Consider the following 15,935-nt stretch of genomic DNA (forward strand, 5'->3'; position numbering starts at 1 on the left):
ATGCATCCAAACAACCATCGCGGGATCTTATTCGTTCTACCCATCGTGTCGTGGAAGGCTTTGCGAGCTTGTTACGGGTTAAACCAAACTCTTTCATCTTTTTACTTAGATACTGTGAGCGGATAGGGAAACTGATAAAAAAGCTGGCGATATTTTGTGCCTGACTCAAATATTTTTCACTGGAAGAATTGAACACGCTTTGGCAACAATAAGGTTTAAACGATGACTGGAGTAATGAACATGCAACGCCTTCGGGTTTTTCTCTAATATTCTCTCAGAAATACCTTTTACCTGGCTGGACACAGCACTAGCACCGTCATATCCCTGGCCTCGACAATTTTGAAGGGAAGCCCGACATCTTGAAGTGTACTTTGACTAATGAACGGAATCAAATCCAAAGGCGAAACAGTTCGGTATACAAATGAAAATGTTCTTGAATCATGTAAAACTTCAAATTTATTCAAGGTATGTTATATAATTAATAATGCATAATATATTTTCGAAATATTATAAATTTGAACTTAAAATCAGTGTCTACCGTCTACTTTTTTGCATATTATAAAAGTAGCAAGCAAATTCAAATGACCATAAACCCGGCATTATTTTAGAATTCGAAATTTTGACAGGATATAATTTTGTAGTTTTGATAGTTTATACACCCCAACAGCCAAACAATTTTATGATACTTATCCCTATATTGATCATTAAACCCTATAGAATGTATTAAATTATCCAGAAAGTATAAGCTTGGAGTTATCATTAAAAAGTGCCTTGCACCAGGTGAACTATATTTATTCAAATCTATTTACTAATTATTGTATTTTACTAATTTTGTATATACTCATGTGTATGTTATAGTGATAATAATATAACAATAGAGTTGATGTTCGCGGTCATAAATGTGTTTTTGGCCCGACTTCGAACTCATTTTAGCCCGAGCGTAGCGAGGGTTAAAATGTGTTCCGCGAGGAGGGCCAAAAACACATTTATGCCCGCGAACATCAACTCTATTACTATAATATATAATAAACTATAAACTATTATTACTATAATATATGTTCAACATCGTCAGCCTTCATCCCCTTAGCTCAGTAAGTCATGCGACATTCCATGTCAGTTCCAGTAATTGTCATCTCAGACCTTGAAAGAAAAAAAACAAACATTCCAAACACTCCAAACACTCCAAACACTCCATGTCTTCTGACCTGGATTCAAGTTTACTGCTTTTATCATCTTTTTTATTTCACGTTTCCATTTTGAACATGTCCAATTGCAAAAAAGTATCCAGCCGACTTAAAATAGTTTTATTTTTGCAGTTACTTTCCAGAATATACCGTTTGGTTAAGACTTGTGTATTATAGTATATCATAGTTTTAAAACTTCTTTTTCTGTCAGATATTTTCAATAATTAGCTATCGAGACCATCCTCAGTTGTTCGGGCTGGAATACACAAGCGGTCAGCTGAGAAATTACTCGTCTTCCGACAGGTAGTTTAAAAAAGCAGATTTTGTATGAAGCTATATAAAATATTTCTTGTTCTGAATGTTTGTATTTCACTCAATCTAGGGATATATCATTGGCTGGTTAGCTACACGGGGTTAGAGGCAGTGGAAATGGAGATGTTTGTGTAAAAACGACCCCAACGAAGAGACGGTACTGTACGCTTTTTCATAGATGATTGAGCGAAAATTATGGTCAAAATTTTCCTGATTAAAATCTCGCACTGCTATGATTGCCGTAAATACGAACCCTCATTTCATTCTCCTCCTGACGTATGGGATCTCATATAACACACAAACAATTACACTTCTCGTCAGGTATTCCTATTAGTCAGTCCAATACATCACATACAGCAAAAGAAGAATTGTTTTTTTAAGATGATATATTTTTCAAGGTTATCGTTGGGGTCCATTGTATAACGTTGTTGACGAAGAAGTAGAAAGCAGTCATTTAAAATTCCTCGCTGCGTCTCCAGGTGAAATATTTCTCTTTTTATTTCACTTTAAATTTTTGAAATATCTCCAAAAGCTTATATTGTCTTATTACTGGTTCCTTGCAGGAAATTTAACCGAAGATGTGTAGAGATTTAACTGCAATATTTCCTACAGCGGTCTACTTCATGCAGTCACCCAAGACGTAAGTTGACAATTTCTTATTTTGTACTTTTCTGCAGACAAAATCCTGTGTAGAGAATATTATTGCATTTTTACTGAGTTTTAATGTTCTGTCAAAATCTGGATTAAGGCTGTTTTCCACTCACGTGTTTTTCATACGCACGTTAGTTTTCTGCTTATTTTAGTATGCATTAGTTGACCTAGATTTACAACAATAATCGTTATAAAGGAAGCGAGAATAATTTAAATTGGCAGATTGAAGCTTATTATAATCATAACCATGTACGCACGGACTCGAGTTTACTTGATAGTCGATAGCGTCGACAGCAAATGACATTGAAACGTTTGTATGGATATTTCGAAGTCCTGACAGTATAATTAATATCCCGTAGGTTATTTCAAGCAAATATTTGACTAGCGACGTCGAACAAGGCCAGTTAACCGCGTCGTGGATCGTAAACTGACCTCAATACAGAAAGTGGGGACAAAATAGCCAAAATACAAAACATTTTGTTCTAGGCCTCTCAGTTCCCGCCTCGCCGCGTATAAGGAACGTTAAGAGGCCTAGGGACTACGCTGCGGTAACTCTGGTTGCTGAGTTGACTGGGTCCGAATCCATGAAATGGTAGATTTGAATTTTTCTCGCCAGAAGTACGGCTGGAATATTAAGTCTTTTAAACTCCAATATATATTTCAAACGATTTTAAATATTTTGTAAGGACTTTTCCCGGAGAATAAAGAAAGACTTATCATTAATGCCATCACAATGCTCATTGCTCACGAAGGTACTGTATATCTTTGCCAATAAATATATTTAGTGTTCACCCCTAAAATATACATATTCTGACTGCTATTACCTTCACAGGTATTCAATATATACATAAAATAGTTAAAATGTTTCGTCTATTTGCAGGAGACCAAAACAAAATATCAGATAAAGATCTCGAAGCACTGTTTCACGCTTTGAGACATTAGGTTGGATCCAAAGCAGGTTTCACAACGCTCACTAGGTGAGAAACGTTTATCTTTAACCACAACACACGCTGTTTACTCAACCAGCTCACTTTCTCTAGACCGTGTTTCTGTTTTGTTTTTACAGCTTCTATGAGAAGGTTGGTGTGAAAACTGTGAAAGCTTTGAAGAGGAATAATGAAGCCGTGACTCACGCCGCTGTCGACATACTGTGTGCTCTGATGCAGGTAAAGAGAGGGCTTTCCTTTAAGCGGCCAAAATGGTCAGACCGGTCATATTTAAATTTAAAATAGAGTATTTCGTTAAGAATATAGTTGCGAAATTTCCGAGCTAGACAGATGCAAGTAACGATATACTTGAACGCAGAGTTCTTGAAACACTCTAAAATACCAGTAATCTGTCTGTACCGAGATCAACAATAGGACCGGTCTGGCCGTTTTTTCCGTATAAAGGAAAGCGCCAACACTTTAACGATGAATTTCCTGGTAATATGTTGCCAAATCTGTCACTGTCATTAGTGTTACCCCTTTAACTTGCAATCCACATAAACTCAGCCAACTTTGAAATCTGAATGTTAACAGGATCCAATTTTATCGAAACCAATTCTGTTTTTTTATATAGCCAACGCACGATAACTATGACATTCGACAAGAACAGATAAACAAAAGCTCTTTGTTATCCTCTGAAAAATTTCTAAGCAGTTTGTTGGAAATTCTCACGATAAATGTTGTAAGATGTGCGGTGTTGGTTGCCTATAATCTATGCTGAACCCTTGCATTTTATTTTTCCATCCCTCTTGTATGTATATAGCTTTGTTTTGGAAGAGAAATTCCCTTGCAAAACCCAGCAAGTGATTCGTAGCAACTGCCTTTCTAATTTGAACTACCTTTCTAACTAAACACAAGAAATAGATTAACCATGAAAACTTTTCTTCTATATTCGTTCTACTGGGGTTTTAGTTATAAGTGGATTGCTTGATTTTCTGACGTTTGCTCTGTGTCCTCCTTACAGGTTTGTTCTAGTTGCTTTGCAATATATTAAAATAATACGGGGGTGAAGTTGAACATTCATGTTAAACTAATAGTAAGGTGTGATTGCTTCCAATATTTTGAATCAACTCATGTAGTCTGTTACAATAAATCGACTATTGCATATTCCTCTTAGTGAGACAACAGATGATGAACAGTTTGGGAAATTACTGGAGAAAGTTGCAGGTATGCTACAAAGAAATTTGAGGAACTTTTCATTCAACTTGTCTTCTTGGTAGTTTATGGCTCTTTGACTGAGGTTGAGAGTTGATTAAATAGCCTTTCTCTCTTTACCTTTTTGGTGAAGTTTACCACGTCCACTAGCTTGACCCATGCATAGGAGCAACTCATGAAGTCTGTTATTTGTTTGTCTAGAAATGGGTCATTGCATTTATCGATTGTTCCAGGTAGGTTTACGACAAAACTAAATAATAGTACCAATTTTACCATTTCTTCGCTTATGTATGTTTTACTATTGCCCCGCTAATGGTTCTTACCAATCGTGGTTTTGAATTCGTTCCTCAACAATTTCAGCATCCGTCGACAACAATTGTGAAAGGTGCTGGCATGGTTCTGAAGGCGATAATCGAGGTACGTTTTATTCATTCATTCATCCATTGAGAATTTTCTGCCTTTGACGAACGTCATTTATAACGCTCTGCATTTTTTTAGCCGTGATGAATGTACATATTAGTTCAGTTGATATTTAAGAGGTTTTAAAGGGTCTTAATTTTGAGAGGTATTATACACACTTCAAATCAAGCCAGGAACAGATGACGGAAAAATGAGTGAACTATAGATCCTCCGGCAGGAATCGAACCTACGCTTTTGCGATGCCGGTGCAATGCTCTTGTCACTGAGGACGTACAGTTGACTCATTTTTCCATCAACTGTTCCCTGCTTGAATTTGAAGTGCGTATAATACCACTCGAAATTAAGACCCTTTAAAACCTCAAGAATATTCCTGCATCGTGTGAAGTGCCTAAAATCATCTGTTAATATTTAGTTAGAACTTCACTTTAGGAAGCTGATGAAGAAACCGCGGCAAAAATACAAGTTCTGGCGCTTGCCGAGGGCGCTCTACCAAAACGCTTACGCATGGCCATGTTTACGCAAAGCACTGATAGACGTTCGCTATTGAACAGGTGCGAATTAGTGTGATAAATTAACAAATTGTTGCAGAGGTATAGCCTCTATTCCATCCGCAGGACCTGAGTTGTATTTTAGCAACATTCTCAGATTCATCTTAAAACTTGTGATTTTATAATCCTCTATATACTAGCCATCTGTAAATAGTTCAATTGAGACTAACAAGCATACTCCATAAGTAATTTATAATCATTATTGTTGGCATAGCATCATCCAACAGCAATGGCATTACTTGCGAGAATAATGTTCGTATTAAAGTAGTTATAGTTTTTAATGTCTAAAATATACAAGAAAGTTTAAATGCGAGATTTCCTGTTCATAATTTTTGGTTCATAAACAATTATGTAATAAATTTGAATACGATTTTCACAGCCTGCTGGTTTGCTCTATTACCTTGAAAGCCCTGACGAAGTAAGAAATCTTTGAAAACTTTTTTGCGAGGGCCATTATTTACATAAACCCATTGAGGTGATTCTGACTAACCAATCGTATTCATGACTAAGTGGTATCAACTGCTTTGGTAACTAAACTCCATCATTCATCCTTAAACTGTGCCAACTGCCCCACTGAGGAAATAATTAAATGGTAATTCATTCAGAAGTGTAAAACCTTTTTGTAAAGAAACAATTTTGTTGGAAAGTTTTTATCTTTCCTTCAGCCACCAGAGACTGAAGAAGATCGTTTATCAATTCGTGACAATGTAAAGCTTGCAGAAGTACGTTTTAAATCAACAATCGTGTTCCAAAATTTCATAATGCATGCTTGCATGTACGTATAAGCCTGTTATTTCACGTGCTATACTTGTGTCTTAGAGCCTGGAAAAACGAGGGGAACGTTGAGGAATCAACTTGAAGGATATCTCTCGCATTGGAGGACAAAAATAGGATTCAAATCCAGGAAAAATGTGAGAATTTAAATCCAGTTTTTTTATTAAAAGTAAGTGTTCATATTAAGAAAATGGGAAAATGTTCTAGTCGTTTGAAAGATGAAAAAGCAATGATATTTAAGCGGATCTTTTTTACAGATTCAGTCAAGATCTGACAGCGTACAACCTGATTTGGAATTACAAGGTGAGTCTCGAAGTTAAGGTTAGTTTCCGTTGAAAATATAGGAAATGGAAATGTAATGGAGGATTTCTGTCGCTATGAGTATAACAAGACAAATTCAATAGTCCTGACCTCTTTCTCTAAACTGTTCTCGTAAAAGAGTATGAAACAATTTCTTATGTTTTCAATGTGACAGACGCGAGAGGAACTTCTGGGGCACTCGAATCTGATTTGCACGCATTTGCAATGGAAAAAGATCTGAGTGGAAACTACGTTGTCTTTTGGAATCACCTTTAGTTTGAAGTCCTGTATGAATGTTTAGCTGATGAACTGAAATAGGTTAGTGATAAGCCTAACTGCTCTAGCTTTTTAACAGTTCTTCATAAAGCGTCCCCCCCTTATTCCTCGATAGGAATCAAACTCAGTAACGTATCTCTGCTATCAGGTGACTATTATTTGAGAGTCTTGTTGGAACAAAACGACGAGGAGACGCCGATAACAAATGTGTGAGTCCACGACATTTATCTATCAGGGTTTGCAAATATTCAAACTACTTTCCATGTGCTTTTCTGTCTGGCTTCCCCCTATTCTCTATATTGCTGCACAGTTCACGCAATGTTATTTGTCCTGCAGAATGTAGTAGAGAAGTATAGAATCATGGATGAAACCATTCAAGATTCGATCGACTTTTCTATTTTGTTTTCAGGCTCGAGTTGTCTAACGATCTGTATCACTGATTCCTATTGACAACTAAACCAACTATGAAAGCAATGTGCCTTCAGGTGAGGATGTCGTTTAGCGCGAATGTAGCCATGTGTAGCCTTCGAAGAATGAATTAAACAAATTGGAATATTTCATTCACAGGCGATGACTAAAGTTTATGGAAAATATCACGAAGAGATTGGAGCTTTTAATGACACCAAGCTAAGGATCATCTGTTATTGATCCAGTGTTACTGCAGAAGCCTGAACTAAACTAACTTTATTCATACTGTTTCGTATTTTTAGCATTTACATGAAAATGGCATCACTAACAGGGATTGGAAGGTAAGCACGCCCTAATTTATTTATCACTACGTCTTTATATCCTAAACTTTAACGACCATAATTTAACTTTTTCTTCTTTAGCCAGAAAATGTTTTATTGTGTTCCTCGTATGATGAAACGCTTATAAAGGTGTGTGTCGGTTGTGTATTGAACTTGTGTTTAAATTGCCCTTTAAATTGTCTTTGAAGAAACCATTCGATGTGACCATTGCCAGCAAATCCTGGAAGTCACTATAATCTCAATTCCGAGTTTTGTCCGTGATTTCGTTTTACGAAAGCAGAGCGCATTCTGCAAACGTTTTAGGTTCAGTTATTTCTCATTGTTACAGATCTCAATGATAACAATTAATTTTTTAGATCAGAATTCCTATATGGAAACACTCTGTGGTACACCAAGTTACCTCGCTACCAAAATGTTAATCCCGTAGCCTGAAGAACGATCCTACAAGAAATCGTGTGACTGCTGGAGCCTGGGAGTTATACTATATGTTTGGTATGCCATATACTTCAGTTTACTCAAATTCACGTAGTGAACACGATTTGTAATGAAGCTGGAGGTAGCTTAACCTCATTTCAAAATTGGAGTACGTCAATGAAAAGTTAACGTCTTTTAGACTTTCCGGATCTTCTTTATTTTCAAAGCAGGCAAATAACCCATTGGAGAAACAAGTCAAAGAAGGGTCGTATAAATTTCCGAACAACCTCTGGAAGAATGTTAGCAGTGAAGCTAAGGATCTTATAACAAAACTGCTTACTGTTGGTCACAGAAAATGCATCACGGTTTCAGAAGCTCTGGAACATCCTTGGATGAAGGTGATGATGAAATTACTAACCGCCTTATAACACCCCGCATCTAAGATTTTTCAAAATCGGCTGACCTTTTTCGTCTGAAGTCCCAGCTTTTTCGAATTGTTAGAATTAGTTTGGTTGAAGTTTAGAACTGATACAGCTATCCAGCATAAATAAAGTCAGTTTAGTTCAGGTTTCCTCCTGTAGTAACACTGCATCAATACGGGATGACCCCTACTGGACCTCCATGAAGGACAATTTAGAACTGATAGAACTATACGGTATAAATAAAATTAGTTCAGTTAGGAGAGAAAGCTTTTAAAAGTGTTAGATTGATCCACGATTTAACAAGGTTTTTGTCTTTTGTAGGATAAAGAAATGATAGAAAAAGCAGAAAAAATGATAAAACCGACCGTGGATGGAAGATCAATGTCTCCGCCCTTATAAAAGGTATGTTGAAAACTACGATACTTGTCCCGTTCTTCCGTCCAATGACCCTTATTTTCAACTCGCAATTGCAATGAAACATTACATGTTTGCAAGTTACATCGAAATTTAACTAGCTTTCCGAAACAATCTCAAGGCGCTGTTACACTACGCAACTTTCCTTGCAAATTGCAAAACCATTCTACTCCTGAGGCATCTAAAGTTGTCAAATACGAACATCTATTACGATCTGCTAACGTTTCCTTAGTATTTCGAACACTCTTTACAAATTAACATCCTTCGGAGTTATAATTGCATTGCAAGTTGTAAGGAAAATTGCATATTGTATTGTAGCGCCTTCAGTAAAGTTGAAAACTCACCGTGGAATGAAACATTGCATGTCGGCAAGTTAAAAGGCAGAAAATAACTGTCACCGTACATGGTGAAGACTGGCCGACGGTCACGTTCAGCAGACGAGGCTCTGCGAGCAAATAAAATACTCAGTGGCGTAGCCAGCACGACAATTTAGCAGCATGACTGAAAATGCTTCATGTAAGATCACATCACTAGTTATTCCGATAAATAAAAGAACAGGGGCCGGTTGTTCGAAAGGTGGATAAGTCGCTATCCAACGGATAACTCACTATCCAACGGATAAGTTTTATCCAGCGTGTGATTTGGGTTGCACGAAGCTTGTATAACTTTATCCAGAGGATAAAAATCGCTATCTACCGGATAAATTTATCCAAGGTCCGGAGGTGGTTTAAATCCACTATCCAGTGGATAAATTCAAAGATACAAGGTAACACTGTAAACATTTATATAAAATAGGACAAAAATGCAATATTCCTCTTACTGTGTTTCAACAAACTAATACATCATGATTGTATTCACTATATATTAAAAATGTTTTCGAAGTGCAATTTGTCGCAGCAGCGTTTCACGTTGCCTACACATTCCGTTCGACCGGCGATTTTTTGGACATCCTCGCATTTATAACAGGTGGTAAATTTACTATACGCTTCTAATCAGTTTATAAACGCGAATATGCAAAGAAAGATTCAACCTATTCCAAGGAAACTTGCTAATATCTAAGTAATTTCATTCACGAACATTAAAATAGTGTTTCTAAATTTGCTATTGGACCGAAAGGCAAAGCGTTGCAAGGTCAAGGAATAAAATTGCAATGTGTTTAATTAATAAAATCACTATGATGTGAAGTGCAAAGTTCGAGCAAATCACTTGTTCAAGCCTTTTCCATTCAGTAACTATACTCGAGAATTCGTAATGATTATGAATTCAATGTTGTAAATGCTTAGCAACAGCTGACGTTGTGGTACGAAATTTCAGAATAATACTGTTTTCTTCTGGTAAATTTTAACTTATCTATTGGGTAGCTATCCACTTCACTATCCACGCTTCCTGCAACGCGTTTTTATCCAATGGATAACTATCCAGATTTATCCGTTGGATAGGACTTATCCGTTGGATAAGTTATCCATCTTTCGAACAACCGGCCCCAGTTCCATACCTATACTTTTGTACGTGTGAAACTTTTCGCTTGATTTTCTTTTAATTGTGAGAATCCGACCGTGCAGCAAACATTGAAATAAAGCGATAACACTAAACTTGATTGTGATAGCCCTGAGTATATACCGCTATAATAGCTTTGTTCCTCATAATGATATGCTGGATTCCTCGTCCAGGTATAACTTCTAAAACACGCCTTATTTTTACTTGTATTCCAATGCACCTAAGTTAGTAAAAAACCTGACAAACCCGCTGGTAGGGTGTAAAGAATTTATTTCTAAATCAAAAACTCGCTCTTACATAAGCCACTTATTGAAAAATTTTCGCTATATATTTCAGTCAGATGGATCTCTCAGTCATTTCTCATTCCTTAGTGAACAAATAGTATTTCAGTGAATTGCTAGAACATACCTGAAAAACAGCTATAAACTTCAATTCTCAAAGATATGTTGCGTACCATGTCTTTGGATGAATGCGGATGTAAAGCGCGGTTACAGTTGGTGATAGGACATTTTCCACCAGCGAGTCTCTAATGAAATGAATAATTTGTTAAACAATTAATCTTAATCACACATTAAAAGTTATATATGACCGCATGGAAATGATGTGATGCATATAACGTGACAGGGTAATCTGTAGAAGCCTTGCTTATTAATCCAGCTAACCCTGACTAGTCCATTTATTTTGTAATGATCGAATTTTTGCCCGTCAGAACTACAGGACACAGAATAGGTCTTCACCCACTAATTATAATCACGACGACTTTGAGTGAAATCGCTCCGACAAACATCTTTCTTGCCGAATGCATTTGGTCCTGGTTATTTTTCCGTGCAGACCAGGAAGCTGCCTCATTTAAGCGACCATGTCCTGTCGACTTATCCGCATTCCCAACACTTGTTGCTATTATCTGGGATGTTATGTGTCTTCAGTACGTGGGCCAATAATTAGTATCAGTTATCTTCTGGCACCAAAACACCATCGAACAATCATCAACAAAAATGAAATGATAATGCATATAATTTTGCCATCACTGCATGAAAAGCGCCGTATTCCAAGGTATTCACATGTGAATACGGGTGTGAATAAAACACATATTGCAAGCGTATTCCGACATGGAATATTAGTGTGAATACGGCATCGTATTCTTCAGTATTCTAAGTGTGAATACGCCGTGAATATGCCGCGTATTCTGACCAATATTCACACTTGGAATATCTCACTTAATCCGTGTTTCCACAAAATAAATTCATCAGCTGACATTTTTAAACTTTATTTTGAATGCTGAAAAATTGAAGTGGAATTTTATAAATAATTTGGCGCAAAAACCAAAAAGCGCGCTTTCGAGTTTAATAAACATTGAACGAGGAGATCGTGCGTTTGTGGCTGTAAGAAATCTTTTTGGCGCTTATAAATAAGGGAAGAGAGTGAAGGATGCCAAGGGCTTGGTAAAGTCTGGAAACTCTGGTCGCAGTTAAAGAGCATGCCGGCGAGTATTTGTATGCTACGATTCCCACGAAGTCTGATGAAGAAAATGCGCGAAATAGAAATGAGATTGCATGGCGCGATTTCCACAGCACCTTATGTTCGCTAATACGTGTAAATGATAACGAATATTAACCGTATTTCAAAGGATTTTTTATTGTTCAAAACCGAAAACGCATATACTGTTTGTGCGTAAGGGACTCTTCGTGAGTGACTAAATATCGTGCAGTTGAATTCAATAGCCGGCCTATAGACTATACCCTATGACCATGTTGGGAGTAATCTCAACATTTTATTAACAAATTACCTGGTGATAAGAGGTTAATGGGTTATGCGTTCGCAGCCTGTGCGAATGTTTAGGCATTTATTGTCCCTCAAGTCTGTCCATTAAGGAAAATATCAATATGAACAAACATGCATAATCTTTAGGTTGCCATGTTAATTTGCATAGCAGTCATACACATTGCAATGGTAGGTTTATCCACAGTTAATGTGTTTTATCAAGGTTACATTTTATAAAATATTATTGGAACATCACAAATTGTTCAAAAATATGTAGCAAAAACACAGCCTATCATGAACTTCTACTAAGCTGTTATGATTTTCAATCTTTCATCAGCTGATTGTTAATTTATAAGCAATGTTATTTTAGTATATATGAAACATTGCTCCTGGAGTATGTCAGAAATTATACTTAATAGTAAATTGTTGAGCAAAGCAAGTAATGTTTTTTCACTTGGTAAGATATTAAAAACTATAGGTGAGCTGATAATGAATCAGGAACTTCTTTCACTGGGTGAAAAATCCTCTTCACCTTTAGCAAAGTTAAGGCCAACTCTTTTGGGAATTTTCTCAATCTTGCAACCCCTGATGGCTAAAAACAATTAAAACCACCTTAAAGCAATTATGAACAAAAATACATAGCAAACTTTCTTAAGCTATAATAGATTATTATCGAAAGGTTAATGATAATGGTAAAAGCTGATGTTGCATGCATGGCATTTGTTTTTATTGTTGTGCATAGAATTTATGCAGTGTAATGAAATTATAATATTCCTAGGAGAATGTATATGTACAATGTACAATGTACACACCATTCATATAATTTGGAAGCTAATCAATTAGGGTAAAAATGGAAACAAATTCTTCCATGAACTTAAGCTTTATATACACGCTACTCCTAGTATGCAAACATCGAGAAGCTGTAGTAAACTCATCTACACTTAATGGTATATTCTTTAAGTATTGTGATTATAATTTATGTACGGAAAAGTAATTGCAAACAAATCAGTAAACAATCTCAGTTATAAATTATGATGAGGGCAATGTTAAAGGCTTCACTTAAAAACACAGTCTAGCATGAACTTCTAAGCTGTTAAGATTCTGTCTTTGGGCAGCTGGTTGTTAAGATTCCTATCTTTTGGCAACCAGTTCAATAGCTATTCTGTGGTAAATATTAGTGTAAATATAATTCATATATGCTAAAAGGAAAAATATAGGCCATTATTTGTTAAAAAATATGTATTATATATAACTAAAAAACACAGTCTGGCTTTGATTTCTAAGCTGTTAAGATTTCTGTCTTTGGGCAGCTGATTGGTTAAGATTTCAATCTTTTGGCAATCAATCATTAGCTATTCTGTGACAATTATATAACAAATATATCTATAATATATAAATTTGCCTAAATATAAAAACCCTCATGAAATTGCACCAATGCACCTCATTTCAATGCATCTTGAAACGTTCTATCTAAGGGTTATGTTATGTTAAAGTTATGATTACAGCAGCTTTCTGAATATTTGTGGTAGGTAAGAAAGTAATGTCCCTTTTCAGTATTGGCAAACTTTTAAATTTTGTTTGTATTGAGTATGGCTTTGAAATGGCAACATTGTACCTACTATAATTAGTGTGTGATGGAGGTAGGATTGATGAAAACAATCATACAATTTATTTATTTACAAGCAGGTACAGTTAGCTGTGTACAAATTAGCTACAATAAACACAATCGTAATCTATTTTATTAAATAAAAACAAAAAAGTGATGAGCCCAGCCGTAAAAGCGTTCCTCGCACTATTGTTGTGTGTTGTGTTGTTTCAGGACTATAGTATGACATAACTCTTGTTATTATTAAATAACTTACATGATTTTAGCGCCGCCACAGAATTATTTTGGGGCATGGAACATCTTTAACAATTCAAAGTTGAACAGCTTGAACTTCTGTTGAAACCACGCATTTATATATAAGCGCCCTGGTTGAAACCAATTGACATTTGTGCCATGTTATCGTTTTGTAAACAAAGGGAACTGGACAACTTTTGCGAGGAAACATTTATTTGTTATTGTTATACGACCTCCGAATTTCGCCATTTATTCGCAATTTCGCCGCAATTCCTTGGCGCAAAAATTGTCACTAACATGTCGAAGAGGAAATTTCCTAAAGGAAATTTCCTACGATTTCCCAACACTGAACTGTATATATTACGGATGCTTTTGACGATACAGAATCATCAACTTTCTACCCATGTGTTTACGTATCCAAGCAAAAATAAAAGTATTTTTTTTATATATAACTTCTTTTACACAGGTAATTAAAGAAATTGATGGATATTTCTCTTTTTATACAGCTTTTTTACGACTTACGAGGCTACTCAGCGCTCATCGACTGAGGATATAGGGTCGATATACGATACTCGACATCCCTGCGGCAGCAAAAAAATTAATCAAATAAAAATCATCGTGCGTTTGGTAACATTTATTCTCTTTATTGTCTGTCGCCTAAACAAATCAAGTGCAATTTCAATTTGTGACCGTGATGAGAAGAAATTCTGGACAACAGTTGACACCGGCATTGAACTGAAACAATCTTTGCCTATTCCGTGGTATATAAACGCATTTCCTGCAATATTTACACAATATAACTCGTTGATTATCCCGTATTCATGCGTACAATCACATTTTCTATGCCGAAGTGTGAATACTAGGTCTTGAAAAATATTCACAGAGTATTCGAAGGTATTCTAGGTCAGAATACGCGGTGTGTTTTATTCACAGGTAATCACATCGGAATACCCCCAATATTCCGAGGATATTCACAGTGAATATCTGTGAATACGTGTGAATATGGACCATATTCGAACTCATATTCGCACGTATTCACCTGTGAATACGCGGTTTTTCATGCAGTGATACACGGCTCCTCCAGAATTGAAACCAGTCGAGGTACAGCGTTATTTCCATTGATTTTGTGAGATCTTTACTTGGGGGTTAACATCGAATTTTATCACATTCCCATATAGGGGAATTACTGAATAAAAAAATAATGTCCAACAGTCCTAATATGACATAATAATAAACTGAACATATACCATGTAGCCTGCAATATTTACCTTGCTTGGTATGTCAGTCCATCAAATCCATGTATGGCACAGCGATGGATGGAGGTGTAGTCAGTGATAAGAGAAAGGTAATAATTGTTAACAACTCCTGGGTTGCCATACTTTATTTGATCTAAAATTGAAACACAAGGAACAAGTAAATTATTATATTATTGTCCAGGGTTGTGAGGCTATCAGCATTGTGATATCCCAGGTTCATGCGTACCGCTACCATGGGACAACATTCCTTAGCGAACAAATAGTATTTCAGTGAATTGCCAGAACATACCTGAAGAACCGCCATAAACTTCAATTCTCAAAGATATTTTGCCGTGCCAATTCGACTCTATATACCATAGAATCTACAATTGAGATTACAAGAACATAACTATCACACAATTGAAACTATAATTGTATATGAATCACAAGGGCCTATACAGTATAGTAACAGCATGTATTTTGACTTCTATAACACAAGAAGATACAGAACAAAATGCAGGTTGTTTTCTTTCATATTCACATAATACCCCCAACCCTGACAGTTACATATATATTGGTAAATGCAATTACATAATAGGAAAGGGAGAAAAAAATCTATTTTTTATAACACCAGTGAAATATTGTGTTCGCATAATACTTAGCGCTATGACCCATGCTGTCATGCTTCCATCACCAGATATCATGAAATCATCTTGGTTTTTTAATGTTGAAATTAATCCGTTTAATTTAAAAAGCACAAAAATACCACCAAAATATAGCTCGAAAATTTCTAATCAAGAAATTAATCAATATTGCTGTTAACCTGACACTGCAGTGCAGCTCTAAAATCATATCAAATTACACAGGATTACAAAATGGAAATATAACTCGCCTTTGGAATTTCGTTATTTTCTTCGTTATTTTTTATCCTGTGTCTTTTAACCGTTACATATAAACTGTAAAGGCATTAGTTATCTTTTCTGATAGGATTTAAGTC

The 15,935-nt window shown here is 35.9% G+C and overlaps 1 protein-coding gene and 3 long non-coding RNA genes across 8 annotated transcripts; all 4 read left to right on the top strand.

The window, feature by feature from the left end:
• The first annotated feature begins 258 nt into the window (after window positions 1-258).
• LOC114544718 lies at window positions 259-1,435 on the top strand. Its single transcript, XR_003690534.1, has 3 exons — window positions 259-465; window positions 718-780; window positions 1,396-1,435. It is a non-coding gene; the product is annotated as an uncharacterized LOC114544718 (long non-coding RNA).
• Window positions 1,436-1,445: 10 nt separating this feature from the next.
• LOC114544719 lies at window positions 1,446-1,936 on the top strand. The gene is made up of 3 exons (XR_003690535.1): window positions 1,446-1,487; window positions 1,567-1,653; window positions 1,895-1,936. It is a non-coding gene; the product is annotated as an uncharacterized LOC114544719 (long non-coding RNA).
• Window positions 1,937-6,775: 4,839 nt separating this feature from the next.
• Window positions 6,776-7,214, top strand: LOC114544716. Its single transcript, XR_003690530.1, has 3 exons — window positions 6,776-6,815; window positions 7,016-7,091; window positions 7,174-7,214. It is a non-coding gene; the product is annotated as an uncharacterized LOC114544716 (long non-coding RNA).
• A 109-nt stretch (window positions 7,215-7,323) lies between these two features.
• Window positions 7,324-14,997, top strand: LOC114544717 (calcium/calmodulin-dependent protein kinase type II delta chain-like). 5 transcript variants are annotated; one of them, XR_003690532.1, is made up of 6 exons: window positions 7,324-7,355; window positions 7,437-7,484; window positions 7,712-7,847; window positions 7,997-8,167; window positions 8,513-8,593; window positions 14,958-14,997. XR_003690532.1 is itself a non-coding variant. In XM_028563275.1 (3 exons), the coding sequence occupies exons 1-3, from the start codon at window positions 7,900-7,902 to the stop codon at window positions 8,588-8,590; spliced, it is 261 nt and encodes an 86-aa protein (XP_028419076.1). In that variant the 5' UTR covers window positions 7,838-7,899; the 3' UTR covers window positions 8,591-8,724. The 5 variants fall into 5 exon arrangements, 2 of the variants coding, with proteins under 2 accessions (XP_028419076.1, XP_028419077.1); XR_003690531.1 differs by lacking the exon at window positions 14,958-14,997 and having other exon boundaries at window positions 8,513-8,724; XR_003690533.1 differs by lacking the exon at window positions 14,958-14,997 and having other exon boundaries at window positions 8,000-8,167; window positions 8,513-8,724.
• The last annotated feature ends 938 nt before the right edge of the window (window positions 14,998-15,935 follow it).

This window comes from Dendronephthya gigantea, unplaced genomic scaffold (assembly GCF_004324835.1).
Source record: "Dendronephthya gigantea isolate DGI-Jeju-01 unplaced genomic scaffold, DenGig_1.0 000916F, whole genome shotgun sequence".
Classification (NCBI taxonomy): domain Eukaryota; kingdom Metazoa; phylum Cnidaria; class Anthozoa; order Malacalcyonacea; family Nephtheidae; genus Dendronephthya; species Dendronephthya gigantea.